The sequence below is a fragment of the Thamnophis elegans genome, chromosome 12 (assembly GCF_009769535.1).
Source record: "Thamnophis elegans isolate rThaEle1 chromosome 12, rThaEle1.pri, whole genome shotgun sequence".
NCBI classification, from domain to species: Eukaryota; Metazoa; Chordata; class Lepidosauria; order Squamata; family Colubridae; genus Thamnophis; species Thamnophis elegans.
Genome location: NC_045552.1, coordinates 22,110,088 through 22,130,400, shown reverse-complemented (window position 1 = coordinate 22,130,400; position 20,313 = coordinate 22,110,088). Strand labels below are relative to the sequence as shown.

The window sequence follows — 20,313 nt, the reverse complement described above, 5'->3', positions numbered from 1 at the left end:
GACGAGCCCTATTCAACAAGGTTCATAGTAGATTACGTAGAAATCATTCAAGCAATGCCCTTATTGACAGATTTTAAGGACCTTTTTGTGGCAGTGATGCTGATAATATTCTTATTCTGGTATCTGACCATCAACAGTAGGGGTCTTGATAATATTTAAGGGCTCATTATGATTTTCTTTTCTCTTCTTCTTGTTATGAACAGAAGATTTAAGTTCCTTGGCACTCTGCCACTGAATTAATGTTTGAATTTTATTGTTAGCTGGTTTGAAATACCCCGCTAACTATGCAGGACATAAGTGAGATATAAATAGATATTAAGACCTGTCGAAACTGTCCTTCTGAAACTCCGTCACGATAGAAGATGATTCGTGTGGGTTTGAACCGTGTTGATTTGTAGAACTGGATGAGAAGTTCTCTAACCATGGAAGCCAAATCTTGGATGATCTCCTGGCGGGGTTTCTGGACTCTCACTGTGGCACAGTACCTGCTTGGATGAGCATCCATGCTACCTACAACCTAACAGCGAAAAAGGGATACATGAAAATAAATGAAGATTCCATAGAGGCCATGTTTCAAATGTCCTTTCTTTATACCAACTGTTCTATTGCTGCTTTGCTAATAGTAAATAATATTTTATATGGCTGTTGCTTACATTTGTCACTTGTTGATTTTTTTAGAATGTTCTGTTAGATTTTGAATTTATCTTTTCTTTTATAATTAGCATAAAATCCTTCACAAGTTTATCCTTCCAACAATATCCCAGAGAGTGTTCTGACCCAGGCTTCCTTAAAAAGCATGAAGCAGAGTCTTGGTCCCGGCAAAACCGCTTTTATTTATAGACTGTGAATTCCTTTCATTCACAGTCAGCAAGACTTGTCAAACAGTCTTCCAGAGGAATATTTATCAACATGAACCTTATCTCGCTTGGAGAGCTGCCAGATAACTAGTTTCCAAATGCCGGGCAAGGCAACACTTGGCACAGAGGCTCTTATACTCACAAACAGAACTTTCCTCTCTTGAAACGACCGAAGGAACAAAATTCTTCCCTGCAAAAGCCCACTCCCCGTTCACTCCTCTTTTGATCCTATGGGAGGGGCCAATCACAATCACCTTTACTCTTAAGTCGATCCTGCTTTCTTAGTTGTTCTTGTCTTCTGGCAGTTCTGCACATGCGCACACTGGAAACAGGCTCCAGCTGTTCCTCTGCCTCACTGCTGTCTAGCTCCCTCTTTGCCTCCAATGCAGAGCCCTCATTTGAGCTTTCCTCAGCCCCCAGGACTGGCCCATGTTCCTCCCCAACCTCCTCACTGTCCAACTTTGCTGCCAGCTCTGGTGGTTGCCAGCGGGCCACAATCGTGAGAGAATTAAGACACAGGAACTGGCTTAAGTCAATGAATAACATTTAAGGCTTAAAAATAAGCTTGAATCTGGGATTTTCCAGTCTTAGTCTGGCAGTTTATAGGATTTATTTTCGAAGTGGAATATTTTTATTTATCTAAATAATTATCCATCAGAATTATTTTTGGGAAGAAGAACTACACACCTACCACGTGCTTCATCACCACATAACAAATGCCTTCTCTCCCTTAATAAGATAAATGGACAGCAAAGTTAAATCCAATGATTCACAGAACCCAGGTATGTAGAAACTACAAGTGACCATAAAAAACCATTCCCCTTTACCAGAGACGGTTTTAATTTGCACACAATGAAAAATTAAGCAGAAAGAATGGCTGATAAACCCATGAGACACAAAGAGCTGGATTAAAGCAACCAAAACAAATTCATTCTGTCTCAATCCAAGTTCCTCGGTTTTCTCATTCAAATTATTTAGGGAGGGGGAAGGTAGGGAGACCCATGAATACAACATAGCTTACAGCAGCAATGGAAGGCTTCTTTCCATCCCCAGCAGGTGGATGAGTAACATCGGCTCCCAAGAAGATCACTGGTTGTTGGAACACAGAAGGTCTTTTAAAAAAAAGGGACAAATCAACCCCAGTATTAATATCTAAGTGACGGTCAACAGGCCCTGGGTTACATGCACCTCACATTTGGAAGGAAAGAAAGGCAGATGCTTCTGGCATGTAGCCAGGAATGTAACAAATCTCATGACTAACTCCTGCATATTACAGAATTTATTTTCTTTGGGGGAAAAACACATTAAATTTACATGTGAAACAGAGAGCATAATCTGTCATTATAGAGAATGACCCTTGTGCTAAAGTAAACACCAATGTAGAGTATCCATTTCTTGCTTGAATGTGCATCTTCTCAGAACTGGAATCAGAATTTATAGCAGCATACAGGTAGTTTTCTATTTACGAAGAATTGCTTAGCAATCGTTCAAAGTTATAATGGACCCTCCATGGTATTTACGACCTGGTTCTAAAGTTTCGATGGCTGTTGCCAACCTCATGGTCATGTGACCACCTCAGGCACTCAGCAACTGGTCTGCATTTAAGGCCATTTGCAGCGTCCAACTGGGTTTTATGATGCCTTTGCCTGAAAACCAGCATTTATTTCCAGTTTTAGGCTAAAACACCCCATAATGAACGATGAGCTAACTTTACAATCACCAGGCTTGCTTTAAGCTCACCATATTCACTTAACAACTACCTCAAAAATCGGTCAAAAAATTAGGTTGGTCACATGAGTGACCCATTGTACAACTATCACAACGGTTAAAGGGCAAACTCTGTTACGGGCATAAATTAAGGACTATCTGTATCATTTTAATAATTCCTATTTGTTCACCAAAAAACACTTCAAAGCAACCAACATGATTTTGGCTATTAAGGTAACCAAGTATCGGAACCGTGTTTATTACATACAGAAAAATTTGTATGTAAAATATTGCCACATAAAAATGGCAACTCCACAGACTTTTGATGCATGTACTCTATATGCCAAATTCTGTGAAACGTTAAGGAAGGATTCTTACCGTTGATGAGGTACAAGGATATTGTTGATTCCTCCCAATTTTACATTAATCTTTAGGCACAAGTTTGAGAGAGTCTGAGGAGATGTTTTTATGACATTCTTGACTTGAACACACTGTGTAGCCATCCCTAGAAGTGTGTCCCCCACACGCTTCACCTCCGCTAAAAAAAAAGAGGATTAATATGAAGAATCTTCAAAGTTCTAAGGAACGGTTCTAAAATCTAACATTACAGTAGCTATCTGCTTACTGGAAATCATGCCCAGTTTTTCTGACCAGTCAACGTTAGCCTTTCCCAACTGATGCCCTCCAGATGGGCTGGATCATACTTTACATTATCTTCCTTTTAATCATGGGAATTTAAATACATGAATAAATAGACACATCTAGGGGACAGCAGGTTGGGAAGCATCTCGGTCTAAATGGGTGTCCAAAGTTGGCAATTTAAAAGCTATGAACATCAACTCCCAGAATTCCTTTGTCAGCAGGTTCTGCCTCTGCTGCTGTGCATTTTACCGGGACTACTCTTTCCTAGAGGTTTTGAGGAATAAGATGGAACAAAACCAAGGAACCTTAGCTCAATGAGGGAGATCAATAGCAGAAGAAAAATCCCAACCCAACCCTCTAGCCCTTATAAAGACATCCACTCAAAGTCAGAAGTCTTCAGAGGAACAAAGTCCTGAAAACACAGATTACTTTCCAATATTTATTCCTGTTGTTTTTTCCTTGCTTTTATCATCTATCCACACAATATTCTCTGAAAACATTAAAGAAATGTTGCCAGTTAGTATTTGAAAAAGTTTTACAACTTTTTTTACTATTATGTGATAGTAATAGCAATAGCAGTTAAGACTTATATACCGCTTCATAGGGCTTTCAGCCCTCTCTAAGCGGTTTACAGAGTCAGCATATTGCCCCCAACAACAATCCGGGTCCTCATTTTACCCACCTCGGGAGGATGGAAGGCTGAGTCAACATTGAGCCGGTGAGATTTGAACAGCCGACCTGCAGAACTGCAGTCAGCTGAAGTAGCCTGCAGTGCTGCATTTAACCACTGCGCCACCTCGGCTCTTGATGCGAGTAGAAATGGTGCCAAGAACAAAACATAGGAGAAAGCTTCACTTTCTCCCATATGATGCAAAGTCTTTACCACAGAGGGTCTTCTTCCAATCAAGAGGTATATTTCACTGACCTCCTGAAGAACTTTATCCCAAAGCCCCTCCTCTTCTCAGGTCCCAGAATGTAACAAGAAACATGAAAAGCTTGCATTTCTATTGTTACCCTGATTTGCCGTGCCCTCATTAACCCTAAGCTTCATACAAGAACCTACTATTCTAAGATTATTTACTTTTTTACTCAAGTCTTCTCAAACCATTTCAAAACAAGTAGAGCTCATACAAAGTGTTTGGATATTTATTTACCATACACTGGGGTCTTTCCTGGCAGGATGACGATGATGAGCTGGAGTCCTGAATATGTGTTTTTAAGGTGTCGAAACATGGGCTCCACACTGTCAGCACCTTGGGCATATTTACAGAAGCAAGGCTGGCCCTGGATTGGCATCCCTGCGTCCTTAGAAATTTTGCGCAGCTGGTCTGTGAAACCCCTGGCAACAAATAAAAACTGGATGAAAGGGGAATACTAGCATCCAAACACATAGAGGTCATTCATGTTTGTTCCCCTTTGCTCTAAAAGTGAGAGTTAATGGTACACCTAGCCAATGTTCCCTCTAATTTTTTTTCAGTGTGAGCGGAAAAGTATAGTGTTTGAGCAGCACATTTTCATACCTGAGCACCTGGATTTTTTTCATAGATGTCACCCAAGACAACGAAATTAGTGTTATTTGAAACTCAATTCTACCATGTAAATATCCATTAAGTAAAGAAATCTCCCTATACAGGTAGTCCTCAATCTACGACCATAATTGAGCCCAAAGTTTCTATTGCTAAATGAGACATTTGTTAAGTGAGTTTTGCCCCATTTTACAACCTTTCTTGCTACAGTTAAGTGAATCACTGCGGTTAAATCAGTAACCTGGTTGTTAAGTCAGTCTGACTTTCCTACTGACTTTCCTTGGCAGATGGTTGCAAAAGGTGACCCCAGGACACTGCAACCGTCATAAATATGAGGCAGTTGCCAAAGATCCAAATTTTGATCCTATGACCATGGGGATGCTGCAATGATCATGTGTGAAGAACAGCTGTAATTCACTTTTTTCAGTGCTGATGTAGCTTTAGTCATTAAGTGAACTGTTGTAAGTTGAGGACTATACTTTCCCCCTTACTATCCAATAGTCTGCAGTGATTTAGCAAGTTATGAATAAATTACCAACTGATGTAGATTAGCAATTGGAGCACTTAAAGAAGCAAACAAAGAGGGGAGAGGAAGGAAGGGAGGAAGGAAAGAAGGGAGAGGGAGAGAGAAACAGAGACAGAGGGAGAGACAAAAAAGGAAAGAGGAGAAAGAGAAAAAGAAAGGGGAGAGGAGGGTGGGAGGATAAGAAAAAGAGGCAGAAAAAAGAAAGAGAGAGAAAGAGGAAAGGAAGAAAGAAGGAAGGAAGGAAGGAAGGAAAGAAAAAAGGAAGAAAGAAAAGAGGAGAGTAGAGAAGGAATAGAGGCCAAAAAAGCAAACAAGGAAAAGTAGGGAAAAAACTTTCACTGGAAAACACTATTTTTCCATCAGTGCAAAACTTTCCTAAACAAGGTTAATTTTCTGGATTTTGACTTTCCGGTCCAGGTGGACCAAGAAGCCTTTATTTTCTTTTTCTAAAATCAAATAAAATCTGCAGAGCACCAGCACGCCATATGAAAAAGAATTTGTATTTGCAAGTAGGTTGATCACCAATCCATGACAAATAAGCTGAAATGCAATATTTAAAACATTCTTACTAAACAGCAGTCTGCCTTCGCTGGATGGCTTGGATCTCTCGCTGACTCTCCATGAAAGCACTGAGATAGAAACAGCCCTCCTGTGCGACATTGACAGTAGGGAGATGGGGGAGGGGTGCCTCGCCCTCTCCTGGGGAGCCCTGTCTGGGGAAGAACCCCCCTCCTCCGGCCTCGGGACCGTCGGTTTCTCCGACGGGTCTACCCCCCTCCTCTGCCCCCGACCGACTTCCTTTTCTGGGCTTTTTGCAAATGAGCCAGACGCAGCCGAATCTCTCTCTGTGTGTATGTGTGTATGTGTGTGTGTGAGCGTGGGTTGCCCAATCCAGTTCCTCCCTCCGTAGTTTTGAACCTGGGAGGAACTGGTTTGGGCAACCCGAGAGCTCCGCCTGACGCCCGAAGGGCTTTGCACGAAGAAACGCGGCTTGAGGCGCAAGGACGGTCCTGGCTGTGGGGCGCAGGCCCCTAAAATCCTCTCTTTGGTTCCCTCCTCCTCCCCCTCCTTCCACAGCCTGTGTGACGCCCTAGGCTGAGAGCTGCTGCTGCTGCACAGCTGAGGGAGGGAGAGCGAAAGCAGAGGCGGGGCGCCAAGCTTTGGTTAAGGCAGGCAAGGGAAACCGCGAGCCGAAAGGAAGTCTTGCTGGGAAGACGCGGCAGCAGGGCTTTAAAGAGCTCCCCCCTCCCCAGCCAGCCAGCCCAGCCAGCCCATTCTTCCCCCGCCACAACTGTATCCAACAGGCCAAGTTGCTGGGAGGAGAAAGTTTGGGCTGCAGGACATGAGATTCCTCTGGGGAGGTCCTTTGCGGGCGGCCAGTTCTAGCTGCCTGCAAAGGACTTCCCCATGTTTGCTATGAAAGAAATCTCTGCGCGGGAGTTGAAAAGTCCTGCGCGGGGATTTCTTTCCATGTGCGCGGCCGCGCAGGTGCGCACCTTAGAGGGAACAGTGCACCTAGCTAGTGTACTGAGTATGATAACCTGAATGACAATGAAGGCTATTATCATTAATATGGTACAGATAATCCTCAACTTACAACTGTTCATTTAGTGACCATTCAAAGCTACAACAGCACTGAAAAAAGTGACCAATGACCATGATTATTGCAGCATCCCCACAGTTACATGACCAAAATTCAGATGCTTGGTAACTGACTCATGTTTATGACAGTTGCAGTGTCCCAGGGTCATGTGATCAACCTTAGCCACCTTCTGACAAGCAAAGTCAATGGGGAAGCCAGATTCACTTAAACAACCGTGTTACTAACTTAACAATTGCAGTGATTCACTTAACAACTGCGCCAAGAAAGGTTGTAAAATGGGGCAAAACTACCTTAACTGTGTCACCGTAACAACATCCATTTTGGGCTTAAATGTGGTCAATAAGTCAAACACTATCTTTATTAATGCGTTTCAGCAAGTTTTGAAGTCAAATTCTGAATAACAAGAATAATATTAATTATAATATTATAATTATATATCATTATGCTTTTTAAAAGACTGGAATGAGAGAGTTGAAAGTATTAAGAAGGAAAATGCAGATGGATTATATGTTTTAGGAAACTGAAATGAAACAGGGGACTGACATCAATACTTCATAGCTTACACTGTTTTCAAACCAGCTAAAATGATGTCTGCATACCTGGATATCACCAGACAGAGAACACAGAAATAAAATTGACTACCGTATTTTCATGACCATAAGCCGCACCGGATTATAAGCCGCAGTATCAGTTAACGTTAATTTTTCAAACTTTTTTCATATATAAAGTGCACCGGGTTATAAGCCGCACGTTTTTTTTTTGCAATTACTAACGAAATCGCAACCTGCCACTCCTCGCACTCCGCACTACATGACACACCCCCCCACACCGTTCGTCCAGTAAGGTCGGGGAGGCGTTGGGCAGAATTGGGGGGGGGAGATTTTCAAAGAAGCGCACCAAATATCTCCCGCGAACTGAATCGGCTTTAATAAAGCAATTACCTGCTCAGCTTTAGTTCCCTTTGTGAAAGTTAGAATCTGCTGCTTGAACCCGAGAAACTATTAATCCTTCTCCCATTAAGCGCTATTCCATCGGACCTCCCCATTAAAACCAATCGGAGGAGAAAGTCTGGGCGCTGGAGAGGGAAACTGCTCAGACGGTGGAAGGGACGAACGGAGAAGAAAGCCTGGGCGCTGGAGAGGGAAACTGCTCAGACGGTGGAAGGGACGAACGGAGAAGAAAGCCTGGGCACTGGGGAGGGAAACTGCTCAGACGGTGGAAGGGACGAACGGAGAAGAAAGCCTGGGCGCTGGGGAGGGAAACTGCTCAGACGGTGGAAGGGACGAACGGAGAAGAAAGCCTGGGCGCTGGGGAGGGAAACTGCTCAGACGGTGGAAGGGACGAACGGAGAAGAAAGCCTGGGCGCTGGGGAGGGAAACTGCTCAGACGGTGGAAGGGACGGGAGGCGCGAACGGAGGAGAAAGCCTGGGCGCTGGGGAGGGAAACTGCTCAGACGGTGGAAGGGACGAACGGAGAAGAAAGGCTGGGCGCTGGGGAGGGAAACTGCTCAGACGGTGGAAGGGACGAACGGAGAAGAAAGCCTGGGCGCTGGAGAGGGAAACTGCTCAGACGGTGGAAGGGACGAACGGAGAAGAAAGCCTGGGCACTGGGGAGGGAAACTGCTCAGACGGTGGAAGGGACGAACGGAGAAGAAAGCCTGGGCGCTGGGGAGGGAAACTGCTCAGACGGTGGAAGGGACGAACGGAGAAGAAAGCCTGGGCGCTGGGGAGGGAAACTGCTCAGACGGTGGAAGGGACGAACGGAGAAGAAAGCCTGGGCGCTGGGGAGGGAAACTGCTCAGACGGTGGAAGGGACGAACGGAGAAGAAAGCCTGGGCGCTGGGGAGGGAAACTGCTCAGACGGTGGAAGGGACGGGAGGCGCGAACGGAGGAGAAAGCCTGGGCGCTGGGGAGGGAAACTGCTCAGACGGTGGAAGGGACGAACGGAGAAGAAAGGCTGGGCGCTGGGGAGGGAAACTGCTCAGACGGTGGAAGGGACGAACGGAGAAGAAAGCCTGGGCGCTGGAGAGGGAAACTGCTCAGACGGTGGAAGGGACGAACGGAGAAGAAAGCCTGGGCACTGGGGAGGGAAACTGCTCAGACGGTGGAAGGGACGAACGGAGAAGAAAGCCTGGGCGCTGGGGAGGGAAACTGCTCAGACGGTGGAAGGGACGAACGGAGAAGAAAGCCTGGGCGCTGGGGAGGGAAACTGCTCAGACGGTGGAAGGGACGAACGGAGAAGAAAGCCTGGGCGCTGGGGAGGGAAACTGCTCAGATGGTGGAAGGGACGAACGGAGAAGAAAGCCTGGGCACTGGGGAGGGAAACTGCTCAGACGGTGGAAGGGACGAACGGAGAAGAAAGCCTGGGCGCTGGGGAGGGAAACTGCTCAGACGGTGGAAGGGACGGGAGGCGCGAACGGAGGAGAAAGCCTGGGCGCTGGGGAGGGAAACTGCTCAGACGGTGGAAGGGACGAACGGAGAAGAAAGCCTGGGCGCTGGGGAGGGAAACTGCTCAGACGGTGGAAGGGACGAACGGAGAAGAAAGCCTGGGCGCTGGGGAGGGAAACTGCTCAGACGGTGGAAGGGACGGGAGGCGCGAACGGAGGAGAAAGCCTGGGCGCTGGGGAGGGAAACTGCTCAGATGGTGGAAGGGACGAACGGAGAAGAAAGCCTGGGCGCTGGGGAGGGAAACTGCTCAGACGGTGGAAGGGACGAACGGAGAAGAAAGCCTGGGCGCTGGGGAGGGAAACTGCTCAGACGGTGGAAGGGACGGGAGGCGCGAACGGAGGAGAAAGCCTGGGCGCTGGGGAGGGAAACTGCTCAGACGGTGGAAGGGACGAACGGAGAAGAAAGGCTGGGCGCTGGGGAGGGAAACTGCTCAGACGGTGGAAGGGACGAACGGAGAAGAAAGCCTGGGCGCTGGAGAGGGAAACTGCTCAGACGGTGGAAGGGACGAACGGAGAAGAAAGCCTGGGCACTGGGGAGGGAAACTGCTCAGACGGTGGAAGGGACGAACGGAGAAGAAAGCCTGGGCGCTGGGGAGGGAAACTGCTCAGACGGTGGAAGGGACGAACGGAGAAGAAAGCCTGGGCGCTGGGGAGGGAAACTGCTCAGATGGTGGAAGGGACGAACGGAGAAGAAAGCCTGGGCGCTGGGGAGGGAAACTGCTCAGACGGTGGAAGGGACGAACGGAGAAGAAAGCCTGGGCGCTGGGGAGGGAAACTGCTCAGACGGTGGAAGGGACGGGAGGCGCGAACGGAGGAGAAAGCCTGGGCGCTGGGGAGGGAAACTGCTCAGACGGTGGAAGGGACGAACGGAGAAGAAAGGCTGGGCGCTGGGGAGGGAAACTGCTCAGACGGTGGAAGGGACGAACGGAGAAGAAAGCCTGGGCGCTGGAGAGGGAAACTGCTCAGACGGTGGAAGGGACGAACGGAGAAGAAAGCCTGGGCACTGGGGAGGGAAACTGCTCAGACGGTGGAAGGGACGAACGGAGAAGAAAGCCTGGGCGCTGGGGAGGGAAACTGCTCAGACGGTGGAAGGGACGAACGGAGAAGAAAGCCTGGGCGCTGGAGAGGGAAACTGCTCAGACGGTGGAAGGGACGAACGGAGAAGAAAGCCTGGGCGCTGGGGAGGGAAACTGCTCAGATGGTGGAAGGGACGAACGGAGAAGAAAGCCTGGGCACTGGGGAGGGAAACTGCTCAGACGGTGGAAGGGACGAACGGAGAAGAAAGCCTGGGCGCTGGGGAGGGAAACTGCTCAGACGGTGGAAGGGACGGGAGGCGCGAACGGAGGAGAAAGCCTGGGCGCTGGGGAGGGAAACTGCTCAGACGGTGGAAGGGACGAACGGAGAAGAAAGCCTGGGCGCTGGGGAGGGAAACTGCTCAGACGGTGGAAGGGACGAACGGAGAAGAAAGCCTGGGCGCTGGGGAGGGAAACTGCTCAGATGGTGGAAGGGACGAACGGAGAAGAAAGCCTGGGCACTGGGGAGGGAAACTGCTCAGACGGTGGAAGGGACGAACGGAGAAGAAAGCCTGGGCGCTGGGGAGGGAAACTGCTCAGACGGTGGAAGGGACCAACGGAGAAGAAAGCCTGGGCGCCGGGGAGGGAAACTGCTCAGACGGTGGAAGGGACGGGAGGCGCGAACGGAGGAGAAAGCCTGGGCGCTGGGGAGGGAAACTGCTCCATATATAAAGCGCACCGGGTTATAAGCCGCACTGCCGTTTTTTGATCAAATTTTAGGATTTTCAGTGCGGCTTATAGTCGTGAAAATACGGTATATTGTTGGTTTAAAAAAAAAGGTGGAAAAGATCAATTATAGGATCAAAGAGATGGCTGTGTGCTGACCGTGGAACAGATCGTGACTGGCTCATATGTAAGTTCCAAATTAAGCTAAAGAAGAAGAAAACCAACTAGTTTACTCAATTAGATTTTGAGCATATAGACATAATTTTCAAGGAGGACACTTTGGATTCTCAAGCCTCATTGATAGAGAACCAGATAAATTGAGGAATGAACTGAAGGAAATTGTTATGGACGAATGTGAAAAATGATTGCCAAAGATGGAGAAACAGAAAACAGAAAACTGAATGTCAGAACAAACTGCAGAAATTGCGGGGAAAAGAAGCCAAGCCCAAAAGATTAAAAATTCAGGGGGGAAAAAAAACCTTTTGAGTTTTAGAGAGCTGTTAAAAAAGATAAGCAGCGATATAACAACATCTGTAAAAACACTGAAAATGGAAACAGGCATGGAAAAACAAGGAAAGACTTCCAAAATGTCTGTGAAATCAAAAGGAAATTCCAGACCTTAAATGGGTATGCTGAAGGAGTTAGAAGGAATACACTGAAATTATGAACAGTAGACGTGTCAACATTCAAGATAAGATAGAAGACATTTCCTATTTACAAGTATCTCCAATACTAAAAGCTTCTAACCAAACTATGCTTACAAATCTGGAAGCTAAAAGTGGCCAATTTACATTCCGATACCAAAACACAGAGACTTAATTGCCTGTGCAAACTAGTGTACAATTTCCTAGGCTAGCAAAGTAATGCTTAGGACCACAGGCTAGCAAAGTAATGCTTGGGATCATCCAATGCCGGATTAGAGCCCTACACACACACAAAAGTAACATCCAATGTTCAAGATGTTTTAGAAAAAGCCGAAGAACATGAGGCATTTCACATGTGTAGTGAATAACTGAGAAAGCCAAATAGTAACAAAAAGAAGTCAGTATGTGCTTCATAAATCATAGAAAAGCTTTTCATTTTATTAATTATGTCAAACAGTGGAATGTACTTAGAAAAAGGGCAGTCCCAGAATATCTCACTGTCCTTATGCAAAGTCTATATATAGATCAAGTATCCACAGTATATGTCTATGGAGATTCTCAGTCATCCAAGTCATGGTTGCCCCAAAGTTGCTTTTTTAAGAGGCAGCTGGACTTTCTGGTTTTTCTTTGAAGTTTTGCTTCTCATCCAAGAATCTTCTTCCTCTGAAAAGCTGAATAAGCTTCTTGGATGAGAAGCCAAACGTCTTCAAAGAAAAACCAGAAAGTCCAGTTGCATGAAAGAAATGGGAGTAAAATTAAATATAAAGACCAAACTAATGTTCACAGGCACAACGTTCAGCCATAGAATTGACAATAAAGATACTGAAGTGACTGACAGCTTCTGCTATTTAGGAGCAACCATCCACAGTATAGGAACAAAGAAATCGAGAAGTATGTCACAATTGCAAGCAGTTGACAGAATACCAAAGAAAACTGGACTTTGAAGAAGAAGGAAAAAAATACCATCAACTCTTTTGAACGTTAGTGTTGGAGAAGATTCTTGAGTATATCATGGTCAGCCAAGAAAACGAACTGATGGATCATCAAACAAATCAATTCAGAGTTCGTACTTGAACTCTGATTAGGCTCAAATTCTCTTACACTGAACTGGAAAAGACTCTGAGAAAGGTGAAACAGAAAAGGATGACCATCAGCTAAGTAGATAGACTCAGTTACAGCAGCAACAGGTGCACCACTGGAAGAGCTGAAAGAGCAGGTGAGGGACAGATCATCAGGGAGAAAATCTATCTATGTGGTCACCAGGAATGGCACATAATTTGATGGCACATAATCATGTTTTTTTTGAGCAGCAAACTATTTTTAGAGATCAAGTATAAACCAAAAAGCACAGAATCGGTAAAGTAGCCATGCTATGATTTGATTGCTTATTTAGTATCCTATGACTATCACTAACTGTTGTATCTTATGATTCTTGATGAATGTATTTCTTATGTACACTGAGAGCTTATGCACCGAAGACAAATTCCTTGTGTGTCCAATCACACTTGGCCAATAAAGAATTCAAATGAATTCTATTCTATTATCAAAATACATCCGTTTAAGGCCAAAGGGAAGCAACTCATATCTTGAACAATAGGCTTACTTTAGTATTTCTTCGCGACATTGCCTCTGTGTTGCAAAGCAAGCAATAGCCCACATCTTGATTTCCACACCTGTGTGAAACTGTTTCCCCCGCATATCCCATACTCCATGGCTTGGTGTCGCTACTGTTCGATTCTAAATAAACAAACAGAAATATCAATAGGCTTGCAGTTTACACAATGAGCACTAGATGTCATTATCAAAGATGCATAAACTTAAGATGGGGACTAGGGAAATGAACTCACTAACCAAGATAGTCCAAAGCTACAAATCCAATTATATGAGAATAAATCCAGAGAAGAGTTTCTTACCCGCCCTCCGTACTGCAACATGGGAGCTGGGAGCACACGCCCCGTCACATGAGCCATCTCATCACGTACTTTAAACTGGAATTCCTGAACAAATGGGTCAGCATCGTAATTTGCACTTCGCACCTGAGAAAAGAGGAGATAAAGAAGAGACAACATGATAACTCTACAGTAGCTGACTTCAGCACTTGCACAATAATAAACTGGTATGATTAAAAAAGAGAGGGGACATTTGGGATATGAGGACGCAAACAGGAAGAAGCACAATGGATCATCTATTTTTCTAATTCAGAGGCAAACTAACCAGTCTGCTGATTTCTTCTTGTCTGTCAGGTGCAGATCTGGCTGTTGCTTTTATCATTGTTGATGTTTGATTGTCTGTAAGCTTCTTAATACATCGCTGGCCAGCCACGATGTTACACACCTGCAAAAATATTATATGTTAATCTTATGAACAAATGATGGAGCTGTACAATTGTCAGCAGCATGCAATGTTTTTTATATACCAGGTGAAACTCCACTTCCTCCAAAATAACCTGCTATGATAATAATGCTGTCCAAATGGCACTCTGTGCAGATGTATGTTTAATTCCCAGAATTTCCCAGGGAATATGAAGACCTTGGCTGAGAAGTCTGGGAACTGAAGGTCACCCAATTTGAGAAGCATGTTCTACATGCATCAATAATACTTTTATCAATTGGTTGGATACTATTGCTTAATTGATTAAGTGCCATCAGGCCTGGTTCAATCCTTAACAACCATATACCCTATTTTTCGGAGTATAAGATGCACCAAGGTTTTGAAGAGGCAATTTTTTTAAAAAAGTAGGTAGGTAGAAAGAGGGAGAGGGAGAGAGGTAGGTAGGGAGACAGAGTGTGTATGTAGGTAGGTAGGTAGGTAGGTAGGTACAGGGATAGAGAGAGAGAAAGAGAAAGAGAGAGGGAGGGAGGGAGGGAGGGAGGAGGGAGGGAGAGAGAGAGAGAGAGAGAGAGAGAGAGAGAGAGAGAGAGAGAGAGAGAGAAGGTAGGTACATAAGTGGATAAAGGGGGGAAGAGAGAAATACAGTAGATACGTAGGGAAAGAGATAATGTTTCCAGGTGTATTTATCCATGTGCTGGAGAAGGAAATTGCTGACAATCTGCAGCATCTAAGACTTTGTTTCTGCTGGCAAGCACTTGATCAATTTAATTCTCATCAATCACTTTAACTAAAGAGCTTTCCAAAGGGGGGGGGAGATTTTGCACTTGGCAAACCTCCCGAAAACAGCCTGTTTTTCGTGAAAACAGGCCTGTTTTTTTAAAAAAAAATGGCCTGGGGGGCTTGCAGAGTGCTCCTGGCGAGGTGGGGGAGGGGCAAAATGAGCAATAAATGGCCCATTTTCGCAAAAAGGGGCTCATTTTTTTGTCAAAAAATTTACATGCATAGCCTTATGGAGGCTTATAGAGTGCTGCTCAGGGCTGGGGGGGGGAAATTGAGCCCATTTTTTGCTCATTTCTGCCCTCCCCAGCCCCCAGGAACTCTCTGAAAGCCTCCATAAGGCTCTGCACGGCCATTTTGGTGAAGGGGGCGGGACTTTGGGAGGCAAAAAATGCTGTATTCGATATATAAGACGCACCCAGATTTTCAGCCTCTTTTTTGAGGATAAAGGGTGCGTCTTATACTCCGAAAAATACGGTAGATTTCCTCCAGGATGATTAATCCCTAGTTTGATCTTTCAGGTCTGTTTTCTTCTTCTTGTTGTTGTCCCATATCCATCATCGGACATTGCTGATCATGTTGGCGATCCTATTTTTGTAAAGAGCCTCATGAAAAAGTGCTGTTGAGTCTAGTCCAAACCAGTCTCTTAGGTTTTGAAGCCATGATGTTCTTCTGCCTGAACCTCATTTGCCTTCAATTTTTCCTTGGAGGATTAAGTAAAGGATGCCATATTTTTCTGGGTGTCGCATCACATGTCCAAAATATTCTAACTTTAGCTTTTTAATGGCTTTGATGATTTCCCTTTGCTTTCCCAGGCAGCTTATCACCTCCTCATTTCTAATTTTGTCAACCAGCTTATACATAACAGCCATCTGCAAATCCACATCTCAAATGCTTCTAGTCTCTTCAAGTGGCTTACTCCATAGAGCAGGATAGAAAAGATATAGCATCTAACAAGCCTCATTTTCAATTTTAGGCTTATGTCGTGATTACAGAAGACCTTTTTCATTTTGAAGAATGCTGTTCGAGCTTTCTCTGTCCTTGACATTTCTTCACTGATCATGTCCCAGCTTTCATGTAAATTAAAAGTGAGGTACGTGATCCTTTCAACTTTTTCTAGTGGTATTCGTTCCGAATTTATCAGTGGTAAATTAATGGGTTGTTTGCTGATGACCATGATCTTGGTCTTTGAGTGGTGAGATACTATTACACTTAAAAACAAAATCCTGATCCGGCCGGCCGGGGGGGCGGAGCCTGTTGCCGAGGAGGGCTCAACCGAGCTCCTCTCAGAGATCTGGTCTGTATATCTAAATAAGATCATAGATATCACCCCTTTTTGGCTAAGAAAGGGGCAGGGAGTAGCTCTGTGTGCTAGGGTCTATTCGTAATCCACAGCCTTTCTCTTTTTTTTTGGCTGTGGACAGAGATTAGACCCAGCGTGAGCGGAGCTTTTATCTCCAGCCAGTTCTTCTCAGCTGCCTTTTTTGCAGCCCCAGACAGGCGAGCCCCCCCCCCAGGACAAAGCAAAGTTGTTTGAAGCTAGGATTAATACGGGCGGGTCCCACTGCTGTGAGATTTATGCTTTTATTACTATCTTAAATACCAGCACCATTTGTCTTAGAGGCTTCCTTGTTTAAACGGACTTCAAAATGGCGATTTCTCTCCGTTGGTGACTGATAGGGGATGTACTTAGCCGGTTTTACCTTCCTGCAGACCGCTCCTTAACAAAATAAATTTTTTTTTTTTTGGAAACAGAGGGGAGCGAAAGCGCTGTTTATTTGTTTATTTATAATAGCACCCAGGTCAAAATCGAAGCGTCTCTCTACAAATCTGCCTAAAGAATCTAAAGAATCTATACTGGAATCGCAGCCCTTGTCTCCTACGCCCTCTACTGGAGAATTTTTAACACAGGAATTTTTTTTTCAAATGCTTAATGATTTTAAACAAGAAATTAAGGAATTTGTATTGGAGCTATATGATGATTTAAAGTCTAAAATTGACCAAATGAAGGCGAATACGTTTGCAGCCGTGTCTGCCTTGTCAGATTATTCTGCTGAAATAGAGAATAAATTGGAAAGCTTGGAGGAGGCTAATTTTAATTTGACTACTAATATTCAAATATTACAACAAAAAATTAGAGACACTCAAGAACAGCTCGTGATGATAAATTTTAATAAGAAGGCATTCGCAATAAGAGTCAGAGGATTCCGCGAAAAGGAGCGAGAGAATCTGAAACAGACCTTTGTTGAAGCCTTCAGCCATGCGGTGGGAAGCCCGGGACTTAACTTTGATTGGCAGATTCGGAAAATCTATCGCCAGAACTCGTTGGTAGCGGAACAGCGACAGCTCCCGAGGGACATAATTATATATTTTTCCACAAAAGAATCCAGAAACGCGATTATGCAAAAGTTTCATAATAACACTCTGCGAGTTGATGACCAGGACTTGATTGTCTTCAAAGAAATACCTTTCCAGATGTTGAGAGCAAGAAGAGACTATGCATTTTTAACAAAAGAGCTTAGAAATCAACAGATTCAATATAGATGGGAGGCCCCAGCCGGCATTACGGTCACATTTGAGAATCAAAGACTTCGTCTTAACTCTGTTTCGGAGGCTCGAGATTTCTATTACAAGACTTTGAAGGCGGGACTTCCTGATTCACTTGGAAAAGAGGAGAGACAAGCTGAAGGAGAAGGCAAGCAACAGACCACATGGCTGCAAGATGGAGGGGGTAGCCTTTCCTCCCTTGGAGAAGCAGAAAAGCGGAGATCGAGGATTTAGACATTTTAAAATATTTGCCAAAGTTGTGGACTGAATAGGGGTTTGCGACCTCTCTCCGGTAGAAAAAGCGGAACTTATTGGTGGGGTGATACTGATTGTATATATGTAAAATGAATGCGGAATGATTTATGTTGTTTAAATTCTGTTAGAAGGGATTACTTTAAAACAGAAGGTAAACTGATTCTTGTTGAAAGTATTATTTGAATATGTGGAATGATCCATGCTATTTAATTTTTATTAGAAGGGAAAGCTTGGTGAAATTATTTTGAGTTAGATTTTAAATTAATGTTTGCATAAATTTGATAGTGGTAAATATCAGAGAAGCAAGGGATGAGGGTAAAATGCATGCGGAATGATTTACGTATATTGGTGGGGTGATATTGAATGTATATATGTAAAAGGATGCAAAATGATTTATGTTGTTTAAATTCTGTTAGAAGGGAAAGCTGGACGAGATTATTTTTTAAAACAGAAGGTTAACTGATTCTTGTTGAAAGTATTATTTGAATATGTGGAATGATCCATGCTATTTAATTCTTATTAGAAGGGAAAGTTTGGTGAAATTATTTTGAGCTAGATCTTAAACTAATGTCTGCATAAATTTGATAGTGGTAAATATCAGACAAGCAAGGGATGAGGGTAAAATGCATGCGGAATGATTTACGTTGTTTAAATCCTATTAGAAGGGAAAGCCGGTCGGGATCATCTTAAGATAGAATGTAAACTGATTTTTGTGTAAAGTAATACTTGATCCCCGCTGCTTAAATTTTACTAAGAAGGGAAGGTTTGGTTAGATTATTTTAAATTACTGTTTGAAAATAAGGTTAAGAAAGATTATTTACGCTGTTTAAATCCTATTAGAAGGGAAAGTTTGATTATTCTTCTGTAAAGTAATATTTGAATATGTGGAATGATCCACGCTGCTTAAATTTTACTGGTAGGGATTACTTTTGAGCTAGACTGTATATTGATGCCTATACAAATTTGTATAAATGTTTATCTGAATACAAGGTTAAGGAAGAGGAACGGGAGAGTCTACAGGAGGTTGGGGTAAATAACAAAGAAGCAAGAGACGAGAATAAAATATAGATAGAATGACTTACACTATTTAAGCATAGATAAAGATGGGGGGCTGAGCTTAACACAAAGAGTTCTTTTTCTTTTTTTTCCTTTTTCTTTTTTCTTTTTTCTTTTTTCTTTTCTTTCTTTTTTCTTGTTTTTCTTTCCTTTAATATATTACTTTTATTTTTAATCCATACGAACACAAGATACTTTAGATAGAAGGCAGTGCCAGGTGTGGGCCCTGGGAAGTCGGAAGGATTAGGGATGGGGATTTATGGGGGGTGGGTGGGTGGGTGTTAACATAGTCTCAATAAGAACAAGAATGCACTTATATACGGTTGGTTTTTTTTTTTCTTTTTCCTTTTTTTTTTTCTCTTTTCTTTCCTTATATTTTTTTTCCTTGGTTTATTTTACTTTTTATCAGATTAAACAACACTTGAATAAAGGCATACACCAAGGAGGGAGGTAGAGGGAAAGAAGAGGGAGGAGTAGGGAAGGAGTAAGGGGAATGTAAGGAGGGCGTGTTGGGAGTAAGGGGAGAAGGAAGGTTTGAGGGGAAAGGGAAGTAGGAGGGGAGTGTTAGAGGGAGGAAAGGAAAGTTGGAGGGGGTAGATGGGGTGTATGGAGGATGGAAGTGTCAGGTGGGGTTGTGAATGATGAGTTGTGTTTTCTTTTTTATTTTGTTTTATTTTTTTTATCCTTTTTTTTTTCTTATAGCAAATACCCTGTATATAAGTGATTGTAAAATGGAATGTGAAAATGAATAAAATATATTTTATAAAAAAACAAAAACAAAATCCTGAAAGCCTCTACAGCCAGTGTTTTTCAGCTTGACACTGGGCCCAAAGAATAGTGACTCCTCATAAAGTTTCAGGAGCAAAGACAGCTCTAGATTCGTGGTTATCTTTAGTTCACAGGAAAGCTTACATATACAAAATGAATGCATTGTTGAAAAAAAATTAAATTTTTCAAATCTGCAAATGAAAGATTCTGGGTCTTCAAATGTTTCAGAGATTATGATAATAAATACATTACTTCAAGAGGCAGATAGGTGTGTTTCTGCTCCTGTCCCACTTGTAGACAAGGAAGGTGAGGGTATTTCAGCTGTAGGTTGTACTTTTCTCTAAAATACTGTGCTACTGTTCTCTCCACAGTCTGACCATTTTCTAGCTGCAATGGAAATCTGAAAAGCAGAATTGAAAGAACAGTTAATTTGCACATCTGTGAATCTATTATCTTCTTCCTCCCATATTATATACAGGTAGTCCTTGAATTTCAACTGTACATTTAATGATGGTTTGAAGTTACAACAGTCTTGGAAAAAGTGATTTACAACGACCCATTCTCAAAGTTAAGACTGTAGCATCCCCTCCACTGGAGTCACATGATCACAATTGGCTAACATTTACAACAGCTGCAGCATCTTGCAATCACATGATCACGATGTGACCTTCCCAGCCAGCTTCTGAAAAGCAAAATCAATGAACAATGTGATTTGCTTAATGACCACTGGGATTCACTTAATGACCACAGTAAAAATGGTTGCAAAACTGGGCCTAGTCACGAGCATTTGCTTAACAACTGCATTGTTTAGCAACCAAATTTCTGGTCCCAGCTGGGGTTGTAAATCAAGAATGACCTGTAAATCAAGAATGACCTGTACACATACGTT

At 43.7% G+C, this 20,313-nt stretch overlaps 1 protein-coding gene across 2 annotated transcripts in view; it reads right to left on the bottom strand.

Annotated features, from left to right (window-relative positions):
* Positions 1 to 20,313, bottom strand: part of LOC116515853 (protein argonaute-3) — a 60,317-nt gene that overhangs the window by 4,788 nt on the left and 35,216 nt on the right. For both annotated transcript variants that reach the window (XR_004256280.1, XM_032228131.1), the window contains exons 8-15: positions 19,677 to 19,824; positions 13,905 to 14,024; positions 13,604 to 13,726; positions 13,294 to 13,427; positions 4,361 to 4,545; positions 2,943 to 3,102; positions 1,879 to 1,969; positions 323 to 517 (exon numbers count right to left, since the gene is read on the bottom strand). Coding sequence is in view for 1 of the 2 variants with exons in the window: in XM_032228131.1 (XP_032084022.1) it covers positions 323 to 517; positions 1,879 to 1,969; positions 2,943 to 3,102; positions 4,361 to 4,545; positions 13,294 to 13,427; positions 13,604 to 13,726; positions 13,905 to 14,024; positions 19,677 to 19,824 (1,156 nt within the window). In the remaining variant the exon portion in view is untranslated. The remainder of the gene's footprint in view (positions 1 to 322; positions 518 to 1,878; positions 1,970 to 2,942; positions 3,103 to 4,360; positions 4,546 to 13,293; positions 13,428 to 13,603; positions 13,727 to 13,904; positions 14,025 to 19,676; positions 19,825 to 20,313) is intronic.